This window comes from Vulpes lagopus, chromosome 10, assembly GCF_018345385.1.
Source record: "Vulpes lagopus strain Blue_001 chromosome 10, ASM1834538v1, whole genome shotgun sequence".
In the NCBI taxonomy this organism is placed as follows: Eukaryota; Metazoa; Chordata; class Mammalia; order Carnivora; family Canidae; genus Vulpes; species Vulpes lagopus.
Window position 1 is genome coordinate 73,893,931 of NC_054833.1, and position 13,100 is coordinate 73,907,030.

The 13,100-nt window shown below is 36.8% G+C and overlaps 1 protein-coding gene across 9 annotated transcripts in view; it reads left to right on the plus strand.

Moving 5' to 3' along the window:
• The window catches only part of DOCK7 (dedicator of cytokinesis 7), a 220,919-nt gene that overhangs the window by 28,010 nt on the left and 179,809 nt on the right, over nt 1-13,100 (plus strand). For all 9 annotated transcript variants that reach the window (XM_041769969.1, XM_041769970.1, XM_041769971.1 and 6 more), the window contains exons 3-7: nt 6,374-6,549; nt 6,777-6,845; nt 11,827-11,956; nt 12,052-12,264; nt 12,606-12,691. In XM_041769969.1, the coding sequence (XP_041625903.1) occupies nt 6,374-6,549; nt 6,777-6,845; nt 11,827-11,956; nt 12,052-12,264; nt 12,606-12,691 (674 nt within the window). The remainder of the gene's footprint in view (nt 1-6,373; nt 6,550-6,776; nt 6,846-11,826; nt 11,957-12,051; nt 12,265-12,605; nt 12,692-13,100) is intronic.

Below are 13,100 nucleotides of genomic sequence, written 5' to 3' on the forward strand. Positions count from 1 at the left end.
TGTGAAAATTGAAGCAGTCAGAATAAAACTTCCATATACTCCTACCACCATGTGTATTCACTGATTGTCCTCTGTATCCATGTAGTCTATGTTCACCTGTTACTTTGGATGAACCACTAGTGAACAAGTGGAGGCATTAATCAATTCCTCCTTCTCTCAGTTATTGAAATACAGTAATCCTCTCTTCCTTTTATCACCTTTCCTCTCTGTTTACCCTATCATTCCCATCAGTATGCAAACATGTGTTATTTCTCCCACTTAGAAAAAGTCCTTCTCTTTTGCCCTACTTTTCTACCTGTCCCCAGCCTCTGGTATTTTTTTGCTCTTCTTTGCAATACAGTTCCTTCAAAGGATTGTCAGAGCTTGTTGACTTCAGTTTGTCTTCTTGTATTCTCTCTGATAAAGTACTTTTTTTTTTTTTTTTAAGATTTTATTTATTTATTAATGGGAGATAGAGAGAGAGAGAGGCAGAGACACAGGCAGAGAGAGAAGCAGGCTCCATGCGGGGAGCCCGACGTGGGATTTGATCTCGGGTGACTGGGATCACGCCCTGGGCTGAAGGCAGGCACTTAACCACTGAGCCACCCAGGGATCCCTGATAAAGTACTTTTTAAATTATGGGAATCTTTAAACATATACAGAAATAGAAAGGCAAGTATAAACACTGATATTTTCTTAACCATAATGGTGTTACCACACTTAACAAAATTAATGGTAATTCCTTGGTATCATCTAATATCTAATACATACTAAATTTCTTTGCTTATCTGATAAATATCTTTTTGTAGTTGGGTTATTCAAATGGGGATCTATATAAAATCCACAGATAGAATTTGGTCTTTGATCACTTGTGTTAAATCAAAAACAATTGAAGCAGTTTCTTCTTCCCTCAACTTTTTTTTTTTAAAGATTTATTTATTCATGAGAGACACAGGTAGAGAGAGAGGCAGAGACATAGGCAGAGGGAGAAGCAGGCTCCCTGCAGGCAGCCTGATGCAGGACTCAATCTGAGATCCCCGATCATGCCCTGAGCTGAAGGCAGACACTCAACCGCCAAGACACCCAGGTGTCCCTGGTTTAACTTTTTTTTTTTTTTTGGTTTAACTTTTTTTTAATGACATTATTGAGTTTTAATTCACATGCCAAACAATTCACCCATTTAATTTACAAATCAGTGTATTTAATGTATTCACAGATTATACAGTTGTCCCCACAGTCAATTTGAACATTTCTTTAAAAAAAATTTTTTTTTTAATTATTTGAGAGAAGGAGTGACAGAGAACACAAGCAAAGGGGAGCACAGAGGGTGAGGCAACAGAGAGCCCAACTTGGGGCTTGATCCCAGGATCTTGGGATCATGACCTGATCTGAAGGCAGGCACCCAACCAACTGAGCCACCTGGCACCCCTAGAACATTTTCATTACCTCAAAAAAGAAACTCTTTAGCTATCACCCTTTATCCTCCTATCCCTCAGCCCAAAATACCCTCTAATCAAATACCAGAATTTTTTTTTTTAATTTTTTTATATTTTTATGATAGTCACAGAGAGAGAGAGAGAGAGGCAGAGACATAGGCAGAGGGAGAAGCAGGCTCCATGCACCGGGAGCCTGACATGGGATTCGATCCCGGGTCTCCAGGATCGCGCCCTGGGCCAAAGGCAGGCGCTAAACCGCTGCGCCACCCAGGGATCCCAAATACCAGAATTTTTGATGGCATACCAAAAAGGATTGAAAGATCTTAACACTGAACATGTCAGCCAAATTCCAACACAATGATTGTTGAAAAAGGTATTTTAATATTGCCTATTGGATATTCTGTAGTGCTTCACTATTGCTTCTCATCACTCTTTAACCCTGCTTATTGCCCAGCCACTTTCTTTTATAAAATCATGTTACAATCTCTTTCCTTGGTTAGTAAATATAGAATCTTTCCTTGGAGTCTTCAAAATAATTTATAGTTAAATTAGCTCATCATAACATTCCAAGACTGACCCAAGCAGCTGTCTCTGATGGGCATCAGAGGGAGGGGAGGTAGTTTTAGCAAAATAAATTTGTTTTTGTGATCCAAGTCTAGCTAACATCACATCTAGAAAACCAGTAATCTATGTGAGTTTGGGAGGCAAGATTGTTTATCCTATATTTAGTGTTTCTAAGAAAGTGTCATAGCCTCCTTCCCTACCCTAAGACGTACTCATGGTATGGTTAGTCATTCTTTGAGGAAAGATTAATCTTGAATTAGACATATGCAAATACTTCCACCTTTTGTCATTATTTTCATTGAATATTCATTTGTGACACTTCAAATCCTGAAAGGCATGCTGCCCTAGAAGTAATATCTGGGTCGAGAAATGTTGACTTAAAAAGTGTTTTAAAAATTTCACTTCAGGGACACCTGGGTGGCTCAGCGGTTGAGCATCTGCCTTGGACTCAGGCTATGATCCTGGGGTCCTGGGATTGAGTCCCACATCAGGCTCCCTGCATGGAGCCTGCTTCTGCCTCTGCCTGTGTCTCTGCCTCTCTCTCTCTCTCTCTCTCTCTCTCTCATGAATAAATAAATAAATCTTTAAAGAAATTTCACTTCAGTATATCTATGTCTGTCATCTATTTTGTGGTAATATGTATATAATAAAATTTATCATTTAACCACTTCTAAGTGTACAATTTAGTGGCACTAAGTGCATTCACAATATTGTGTAACCATCACCACTGCTATCCATAACCGCTATCCATTTCCAGAAAATTTTTCTTTATCCCAGACAGAAACCTTGTACCCATTAAACAACTCCTGGTTGCCTCCTCCTCACAGTCCCTAGCAACCTTTATTCTATTTCTGTGTCTATAAATTTGTCTATTCTGTGTACCTTATAAAGTACAATCATACAATATTTGTCTTTTTGTCTGTGGCTTATTTCACTTAGCATTTCTTCAAAGATTTGTCTATATTAAGACTCAATAATACACCATACTTTTCCCATTCTGTTTTCAAATTCCTTATGTTGTCATATTTGAAGTGAATTTTTTGTATATTATATAGGTAGGTCATACTTTTAAATTCACTCTGCTCTTCTCTTATCTTTTAATTGGTTTATGTAGACCATTTACATTTAATGTTATTATTGGTTTTGCTAGTGTTTTAGTCTGTTATTTTATTTTTTGTTCTTTCTGTTTTTTTTTTCTGTTTTCTTTTTTCCTGTTTTCTGTGGGTTACCTGAACATTTTTTAGAACTCCATTTTGATCTATCTGTAGTGTTGTTGAGTGCATATCTTTGTATAGCTTTTAAAGTGGTTTCTTAGGTATTTACATAACATCACAAAACTAGTGTTGACATTTTACCAGTTTGATTGAAGTTTAGAAATTTTATGTACCTTTCTGTCCCTTTACTTTTTACTGTATTATGGAGACCTCCTCAGATATTATCCCAGCAGTGAGAGGAAGAAGTGCTGTGTTATTACTGCATAGATGTCCCTGTGTGGTCTTCACTGACACTGTGGAGGTGGAAGGCTCATACCTTCTAGTAGGTATGAAAACCTCAGTTCCCCACTGTGACTTCTTTGATACCATGCTTGGTGGGGAGTGTTGGATGCCTTGTTACAGCTTTGTGAGGGTGACGTCTAGCTTTTCACTTGGCCATGCTTGTGTAGATGTGGGTGGGTCCACACTTTTTTATATAGTGTTCTACTGAAATAGTATGGTTATTGTCTAAAACTTTTCTGTTTTGCTGTGCTTCCCCTCTCTTTGTTTAATGGCTGGGGAAAAGAGGGTTTTGTTAGAGTTCCCCCACAACCCACCCCATGCCATGTTCCTTGGTGTTTCTGGTTTGTGAGCTTTTCTAGCTCCAAGTGTGGAGTTACCTACAGCAAAAAGAAATTTAGGTAACTCATTGTTGTGCCATTCCTTGGGTCCCAAGGTCCCTACTGATTTGCCTTTTTTCTCTACTTTTTAGAATCTTCAGATGTTTATTTTATATTGACTGTCCAGGATTTATAGTTACAATTAGTGAGAAGAATAGGGAAAAGTAGGTCTACTTCATCCTTCCAGAAGTGGAAGTATGTCCTAATGATTTTTCATGTTGAACATTTTTTTATGTGCTAACTGGCTGTTCCTGTATCTTCCTATGTGAATGTTTTGTCAACCCCCTCTTGCATTTAAGAGGGTGGTTTGTCCTGTTATTATTGAGATGTAGGACTTCTTTATATATTCTAGGCACCAGTCTCTGGTTAAATATGTTTTGTGAATATTTTCTCTTAGTGTGGCTTGTCTATTAATTTTCTTTTCTTTTCTTTCTTTCTTTCTTTTTTTTTTTTTTTTTTTGAGATTTTATTTTTTTATTTCATGAGAGGCATAGAGAGAGAGAGAGAGGCAGAGACATAGGCAGAGGGAGAAGCAGGCTCTCTGCAAGGAGCCCAATACAGGACTCTATCCTGGACTCCAGGATCATGCCCTGAGCTGACAGCAGACGCTCAACCGCTGGCCACCCAGACATCCCTGCCTATTCATTTTCTTAACTGTCTTTTGATGTATCAGATTTTTCTTTTATGATTATTTCTATGTCATGTCTCGGAAATGTTTGCTTGCTCCCAAATCATAAAGACATTCTCCTAGGCTAGATGTTGAATATTAATGGTGTTTAGTATTTATATTCGAGTCCCTGATCCATCTCAATTTAAATTTTGTGTATATTGTGATGTAAGAATTGAGATTCATCCACACACCCCCCCCCCCCCCCCCGGTATAGATAGCCAGTTTTTTCAGCAGTTATGGTTGAAGAATATTGTTTCCCTACTGAATTGCTTCTTTCCCTGTTTTAGGAACAGGGATAGTATATGATGTATATGCTATACATCGTGATAGTATATGATGTACTTGAGAGAATAAGTAAGGTAGGATGCTTATGAGAGAAAAATCTTGAATTGTAGAGCTTGAAGATCCATTTTTAAATTTTGCACTACCATTTGTGGCTATTTCATTTTCAGGAGTTGCTTGTCTTCTTTGAGCACAAATGCCTTTCTTTGTAGAATTGAAATACTAATTATCTCTAACTTACAGGTTTTGGGAGAGGTTTGAATGAGAAAGCATATAAAGATAATAGCAGCTATATTTTGAGTGTTATGGTGTGCCGGTCATTTATTATTTTACTTAACTATCTTTAAAATGTTGCTTTACCTGTCAGTGGTTGTTCAGTCCAAAGCAGCATAGATTAAAGCACCTTCATTTTCATAACACAAATAGTTTCTCTGTTTTTACCTGGTTGAACATCTTGAGAAATTACATATTATTATTATCATTGGTCCACAAGTGCACATTTGTTATATAACTCTTCATAATTTTGCTTGAATATTTTTTTCTGGTGTTAGATAAGAGGTAGTGTATCTTATTAAAATGTATAATTTCAGCTTGGCTAAGGAATTCTGTGAATATTCTATTATTACTAATAGATACTTTTCATAGAGTCTGCGTGTCAGTTTCTCTTGGCTGCTGGAACAAAGTACCGCAGACTGTGCAGCTTAAAACAACAGGAATTTATCTTTTCACAGTGCTGGAGGCCAGAATGATATCGGTGGGCAGCAATCTGGGTTTTGGGGGAGGTCACAGTCCCTTCAGAGGCTCCCTTCAGAATCTGTTCCATGCCTTGTCCAGATCTGGTGGCTGCTTCAGGCTGTATCTCTGCTGTCTTTAAGGCCCAAATCTTAACATGTCTCTTTGCTGTGTCTTCTGGCTTTCTCCTCTGTGTGGCCCAAACTCCTTGTGTCTCCATATGAGGATATTTATGATTGTGCTTAGGACCCACTCATATAATCCAGGATAATGTCCTCATTTTAAGATCCTTAATCATGTTCAAATATTCTTTTATTTGTGTGTATGTATGTATGTATTTATTTATTTTACCATATAAGGTCCATGATTGAGATGTAGAAATCTTTGGAGGCCATTTTCAGCCTACCACGGACTGGTTATATATTTTTACTAGAATACTCAACAATAAATAACATCAAATAAAGTAAAAGCACTGCTTATAAATTTAGGAATGACAATTCCAAAGATATAAAAAGGAAAAAAAGAATCCTAATGAGCATTTTGTCACCATAAAATATTCTAAAACTGTTAATTATCTTTACTGATTTTATGTGAGGGGAACAGGCAAAGTCTAAGTGAGATGAGTATTGACTCAAAAGCATAAACAAATATAAGAAGGCCGACACCTTGTGGTTTCTTTAGTGCATCTGGCCGAATGAATCTTTGCTGACATTTTAGAAATAACTAGGTTAAAAATGTTCATTTTTTAAAACAAATTTCCTTTGCTTAAAGTTTTAAAATTGTTACATCCACCTCTCCCTTTCTACCCACCTCTCACACCCACTACTCTTTATAAAGGTGCCCCTTACTGAAGCAGTGGATCCAGTGGATTTGGAGGAATACCTCAGTACTCATCCTTTAGGTGTGGATGCTGGGCCATTGAGGGATTTGATTGAGTTCCCTCCAGATGATATTGAAGTTGTTTATAGTCCTAGGGACTGCAGAACCCTTGTGTCAGCTGTACCTGAAGAAAGGTAAGGAGATTATCTACCTTTTTTTGATTTTAGTGTTACTGTGGAAAGGCTACCTTCCTTGATTTTATTCAGATCCTATTTCACATGGTGATGTTGTTTCCTATTATATCAACAAGAACGGAAGCAACCAAATTCACAAACATCATTGCTTTCCTTACTAAATTACACATGTATGTTCTTTTTTAATTTATTTTTTATTTATCTTTTTTTGTTCTTTTTTAAAATAGTGAGATGGATCCACACGTTAGAGATTGTATAAGAAGCTATACAGAGGACTGGGCGATTGTGATCAGAAAGTAAGTTATATGTTTATTATAACATTAAAAATGCTGAGTAGGATCTAGAAATGGATTAAAGTAGATTAATAATAATTATGAGACCTGAACAATTTAAAACAATTGCTGAAGGGATCCCTGGGTGGCGCAGCGGTTTGGCGCCTGCCTTTGGCCCAGGGCGCGATCCTGGAGACCCGGGATTGAATCCCACGTCGGGCTCCCGGTGCATGGAGCCTGCTTCTCCCTCTGCCTGTGTCTCTGCCTCTCTCTCTCTCTCTGACTATCGTAAATAAATAAAAAAAATTAAAAAAAAAATAAAAATAAATAAAAAAAGAAAAAAATTGCTGAAGAAGCAAAAAAACTTTTTTTTTTTTTTTAAAGAAGGACCTTTTGTATATAGATATTTTCTCCTTAGGAGTTCTGCAACTATTGCTGCCTACATTTACTTAACTTTCCTTGTAAGATAATAAGCTTATCAGTAGTATTTCTATATTGTCACTGACCATTAATAACTAGTAATATATAATTATAATAATTTATAATCTAATTCTTTGGGAAAAAATGAGTAGGTATTGATGAATAATTTTTATTCAAAAGAATCCAGTTTGTTGAAACTTAAATAGTTAAATGGAATAGCCAGCTTTCTAGATCAAGCTGTTTGAAAGGTTTCCACTCTTTATTAATAGGTCCTTATTTATAGGTGCTTGAATCAGGTAAATATTTTTAAAAAGTAATATGTTGTTCTACCACAAAATTTATTTTACTAATGGATGGTGTTTGAGATATCAAGTCAGGTTAAGAGCAAAAAGTAAGTTTCCTTTGCTATTTTTAATTTACATACTGAAGAGTCTTCATACTGAAAATTCTTAGTTTATTTTTCTAAATGCAATATAATGATTGAAGTAGCGGAGAATTCTGTTATGACATGGTTTTCACAAATGAAGTTGTCTATGCTAAATTGTACTAGAAATGGTGAGTATCCTTTGCTTATTGTTTTGCCTTTATGGCAGCCGTCTTATTTCACTGGGTTTAATATTGTGCTAAGCATCACTTGGGGATACTGCTGACATGCTTTTTAGTTTTAGTGTGACCTAATAAAAGCACAGTCTGCTACCCTTTATAAAGAAGAGCTGTTTTTATGAACTTAAAATTTTGATAAGTAATTCAATAGCTAGATTTTTGGCATTACTGAAGAAAACTGTTCCTCTATCAGATAACTCAAAAGTCTTTACCTCTATACATGTATGTTGGAAACTTCTAATCAGAAATCTTAATATAAAGAGATTAGTTGCAAAACATTAATCTCAGAATCATGGAGCGTGCTACTTAGTTCTCATCATGGGATTGCTGACCTTGGTTTAGGCAAGATGGTAAGGTTGTTAGCATTTTTGGGTACTTACTACGTGTTGGGCATTTTATTGGGCAATTGGCACTCATCTCAGAATTCCAACAGATAACGTAGCTCAGGCTCAGAGTAGTTAAGTAATGTCTTTGAGGTCCTACAGCCAGAAAGTGGGATAGTCTGGATTAGAACCTGGAGCATCAGATTCTTTTTTTTTTTTTTTTCAATTTTATTTATTTATTCATGAGAGACAGAGAGAGAGAGAGAGAGAGAAGAGAGGCAGAGGCACAGGCAGAGGGAGAAGCAAGCTCCATGCAGGGAGCCCGACGCGGGACTCGATCCCGGGTCTTCCAGAATCAGGCCCTGGGCTGAAGGCGGTGCCAAACCGCTGAACTACCCGGGCTGCCCGGAGCATCAGATTCTAATGCTTAAATTTTTTCTTTACATCAGGTATTATTTATCATTTACAGCAGTAAATGGCAAAAGGGGTACTTTTGGGCTACAGGTTTTAAAGTATCCCTGAAAAATAGAAGATAGGGTATGATTGGAACATAAGAGAAAACCACAGTACAGAATAATTTGAGGAGAAGATAAATAAAAAAACCTCAATAGGGTTGTACGCTCAGAAGCAGTGAATTCACGCAATGGAAAGGGGACCTGAGGTAACTGTTGGACATTTGGGTACTCTGACCCCTGTACCATGTTTGCACAGGAGCGGCTGCAGAGCTATCTGCCTTTTTTTTTTTTAAGAGCAGTGATAATGGGGGCTTGAGCTGATAATACAGTGCTCAGGGTGGGCATGCCTTGGAAGATGAAGGAGGCGCTCATACCCGGAACAGTAGATACTAGCAGATTCTGCCCAGCAGCATGATTGCCTCTTCTCTGTAGTCACTGGATATGGGCTGAGCAAACACATACGGTGTTTGCAGGTAGATATGGGGTTACAGATTTAAAAAGGAGCATAGCACCCAGATTTGCCAACTGTTTGATGAAAACCAGTGTGCTTCAAAGAGAATTATCAATCGACAAATAATAGAACTGACAATTTAAAGTTGGCAGTAGTTGAGAGAACACAGATCAAGACCCATAGTGTAATTAATATCCTTAAGGAGATGTGAAAGGATATGGCAGACATATAAACCAGTTGTCTTTGGAAATTAATATTTTATTCAGTGAAAAAATATTAAAAACTCAGCAGATGGGCTTAATGGCGAAGTGGATGTGACTGAAGAGTGGAATAATAAGCCATAAGATGAAACCACACCATTCTTCTGTAATGCAGCACATCAGGATAAAGGGACAGAAAATACTTCACTCATTTAAATACTCAACAAATACTTTCTGAGAGTCTGGTATGTGCCAGGCACTATGCTAAGCTGTGATGAAACAGCAGTCAACAAAACCGATTCCCTGTCCTCATGGAGTTACTTTCTACCTGGGGATGAGGGCAATGGACAATAAACAAACACAGATAAGTATTAATAGGTATCGTAGAGGTAACTCTTATGGAGGAAAAAAAAGTAGAGTGAGGGGGATAATGAGAGCCAAGAAATGGGACTAAATTTCCTACTTTGTAAATTAATCAGAAGAGACCTTAGAGACAAGGTGAATTGAGCAAAGACCTGAAGAAAGTAAGGAGTGAGGCCTTTGCATATCCGGGAGAGGAGTGTATTAAGCAGAGGGAAGAAGAGCACATGCAAAGCCTCCATACTAGAAGCATGCTAGGAATGGTCAGGGAATAGCAAAGAGGTCAGCGTGGCTGGAATAGAATAAATGAGGGACAGGATGCCAGGATATGAGGTCATAGCAATGGTGGTGTATATGGGGGGGTTGGATGGGTAATCACGTAGAGCCTTCTAGCAACCAACTAGAGGTCAGAGTGGATGATTCAGAAGAGTATTGATCATGAATCATGTCATTCTTCTAAGCTCCTGTGAATTTTATACTGTCAATATTTTAGGTCATAAAGGAGGCAGAATTCAACACATTTCTGGTTTTTTAGAGTAGCTTAGACATACAACTTCACAAAATAAGGCCCTTTAAACATTTCATGAAAGATTAAAACATCGACTTTTGAATAAAACCTTTCATGTTACTATGAGTATCTTTATTTTAGTTCTAGAGAAAAATGCTTTCTTTCACTTTGTGATTACCCTGTGATATGAACATCGTGTAGCTGCTGTTTTAATATCTTTAGGAACAAGACACAACATGAATGATTCATATCAAGTGTGATTCTTTACTACTTCATAAATTCACTGGTGACAAGAACCGTATCATTATCTAGTAATCATAATTATTTTTGTTCCAATTAAAATTTTCCCCAGTTGGACTGTATGAGGTGTGGAATAATAATCACTCTTTGATCTTAGTGTCTGTTTAATGCTCTTGGATATTAGATTTTTAGGAAAGAAAGTTACCTTAATTTAAGAGTTAATTCTAAGTCTGATATATATATTATGTAGCGATATACGTTAAGTGATATATGTATACAATGGTATAGATCTTACTGTTTTTCCATTTAAAAGTCTGCAGCTTTGAGATGCCTGGGTACCTCAGCAGTTAAGCATCTGCCTTCGGCTCAGGGCATGATTGTGGAGTCCCAGGATCAAGCCCCACATTGGGCTCCCTGCATGGAGCTTGCTTCTCCTTCTGCCTATGTCTCTGCCTCTGTCTCTCTGTGTCTCTCATGAGTAAATAAAATCTTTAAAAATTTTTTTTAAAAAAGTCTGCAGTTGTAGCTTGTTTAAGATCTTTTATATATAATGACACAAGGAATTTTTTTTGGCTATTTGAAATTTTAAGATTCAGTGCTTTTAATTTTTCTACCTTTTAAAAATTTACATTGTTATGAATGCAGTATATATTTTCTACTCTCAATTTATTCTTTAACCTTGCTTCCTATCCTTTTTACTGAAAAGAAAAAAAATTATCTGACTTGGAAGTACAACTTATGTTAAAAATACATGGATGTGGGCAGCCTGGGTTGCTCAGCGGTTTAGTGCCGCATTCAGCTCAGGGCGTGATCCCAGAGTCCCGGGATCGAGTCCCACGTGGGGCTCTCTGCATGGAGCCTGCTTCTCCCTCTGCCTGTATCTTTGCCTCTCTCTCTCTCTCTCTCTCTCTCTCTCTCTCTCTGTGTGTGTGTGTGTGTCTCTCATGAATAAATAAATAAATAAATCTAAAAAAAATAATACATGGTTGTGGAAAGGAGGAGAATATGACTTACTTTTGGAATCTTCTAATCTGCTCTCTAGTTGGAATAAAGGAACTTTGAGTGGAAGTCTTTTTCTTTCTTTTTTTAAAAGATTTTATTTATTCAAGAGAGAAAACATGAGCTCCGTCAAGCAGAGGGAACAGCAGAGGGAGAGGGAGAAGCAGACACCCTCCTGAGCAGAGAGCCTGACTCAGGACTCAATCTCAGGACCCTATGATCATGACCTAAGCTGAAGGCATACACTTAATCGACTGAGTCACACAGGTGCCCCGAATGGAAATCTTTTTAAACCTCTGGTTAAATGTTTAACACAATTAAAACTGCTGGAATGTGTCCTTATTAATGTTAAGAAATAATACAGAGAACAGTTGGCTTGTTACATAATGGTGAAAATGAAAAATTTCTAAAAACTGATCTTTATTTAACTACTTTGTTTTGAATAGGTATCATAAATTGGGAACAGGATTTAATCCTAATACATTAGATAAACAGAAAGAAAGGCAAAAAGGTTTGCCAAAGCAGGTCTTTGAATCTGATGAAGCTCCAGATGGCAACAGCTACCAGGATGAGCAAGTAATACTTTTATTTTTAAATGACTAAAGGAGATTATTTGAAAGTAGTTTATTTTTTTATTTCTTCATTAATATATTTAATGTTTTGCATGGCAGGATGATCTTAAAAGACGTTCAATGTCAATAGATGATACTCCAAGGGGTAGCTGGGCCTGCAGTATTTTTGACTTGAAAAATTCACTTCCTGATGCTTTGCTTCCCAATTTACTTGACCGAACTCCTAATGAAGAAATAGACCGGCAGAATGATGACCAAAGGAAATCGAATCGTCATAAGGAACTCTTTGCTCTGCACCCATCACCAGATGAGGTATAGATATTTGGATATAAAGAAGCAGATGATTAAGATAGATATTTTGGAAGTATTGCATATAGTATTATTATACTGTCGGGAATAAAACTTAACTGAAACATGGGTATAATTTTAGTAAATGAAACATACTTTTTATTTGAGTGAATATATTATACTTAATATATAACCTCTGTGAATCGAGCACACTTAGGATCTAATGACTTCTGATTGAGGGTAAATCAGTCCTTGTTTTATGTCCTCAGTTGTGAAGATTCCAAGTATTTGATTAATAAGTTCTTAAAAATTTTAAAGGGTTGAAATATAAAAATGTTCATTTAATGTTGCTTGTCAACTTGTAGGAAGAGCCCATAGAACGACTTAGTGTTCCTGATGTGCCCAAAGAGCATTTTGGTCAGAGACTTCTTGTAAAATGTTTATCACTCAAGTGAGTATTTATTTTGTTTATGGTATTAACTTTTATTTTTCAAATAGTATTTTGAGTATTAGTATAATAAAATCCCAGTAGATTTTGTACTTGTTTTTGTACCCTTCTGAGAATGATCTTCTATACATAATTTTAAATGCTACTAAGCATTAGAGTTGATGTATGAAGCTGAGCTTAAGAGCATTTTTGGCTCACAGGTGGAAATGACTCTTTGTCACAGCTATATATAATTAATCTTAAAACTTGAAAAGCATTTCCTAAATATCTTGTGTCTACCAGTTGCTGTACTTGGCTTGGGGAATGTAAAGGCAAAGTAGCTTTTCCCTTAAAGAGTTGATTATACATTTGTCACCTGGTAGGCTTTGTGGGTTTTTTTTTTGTGTGTGTGAAGATTTTGAAGTATATATAT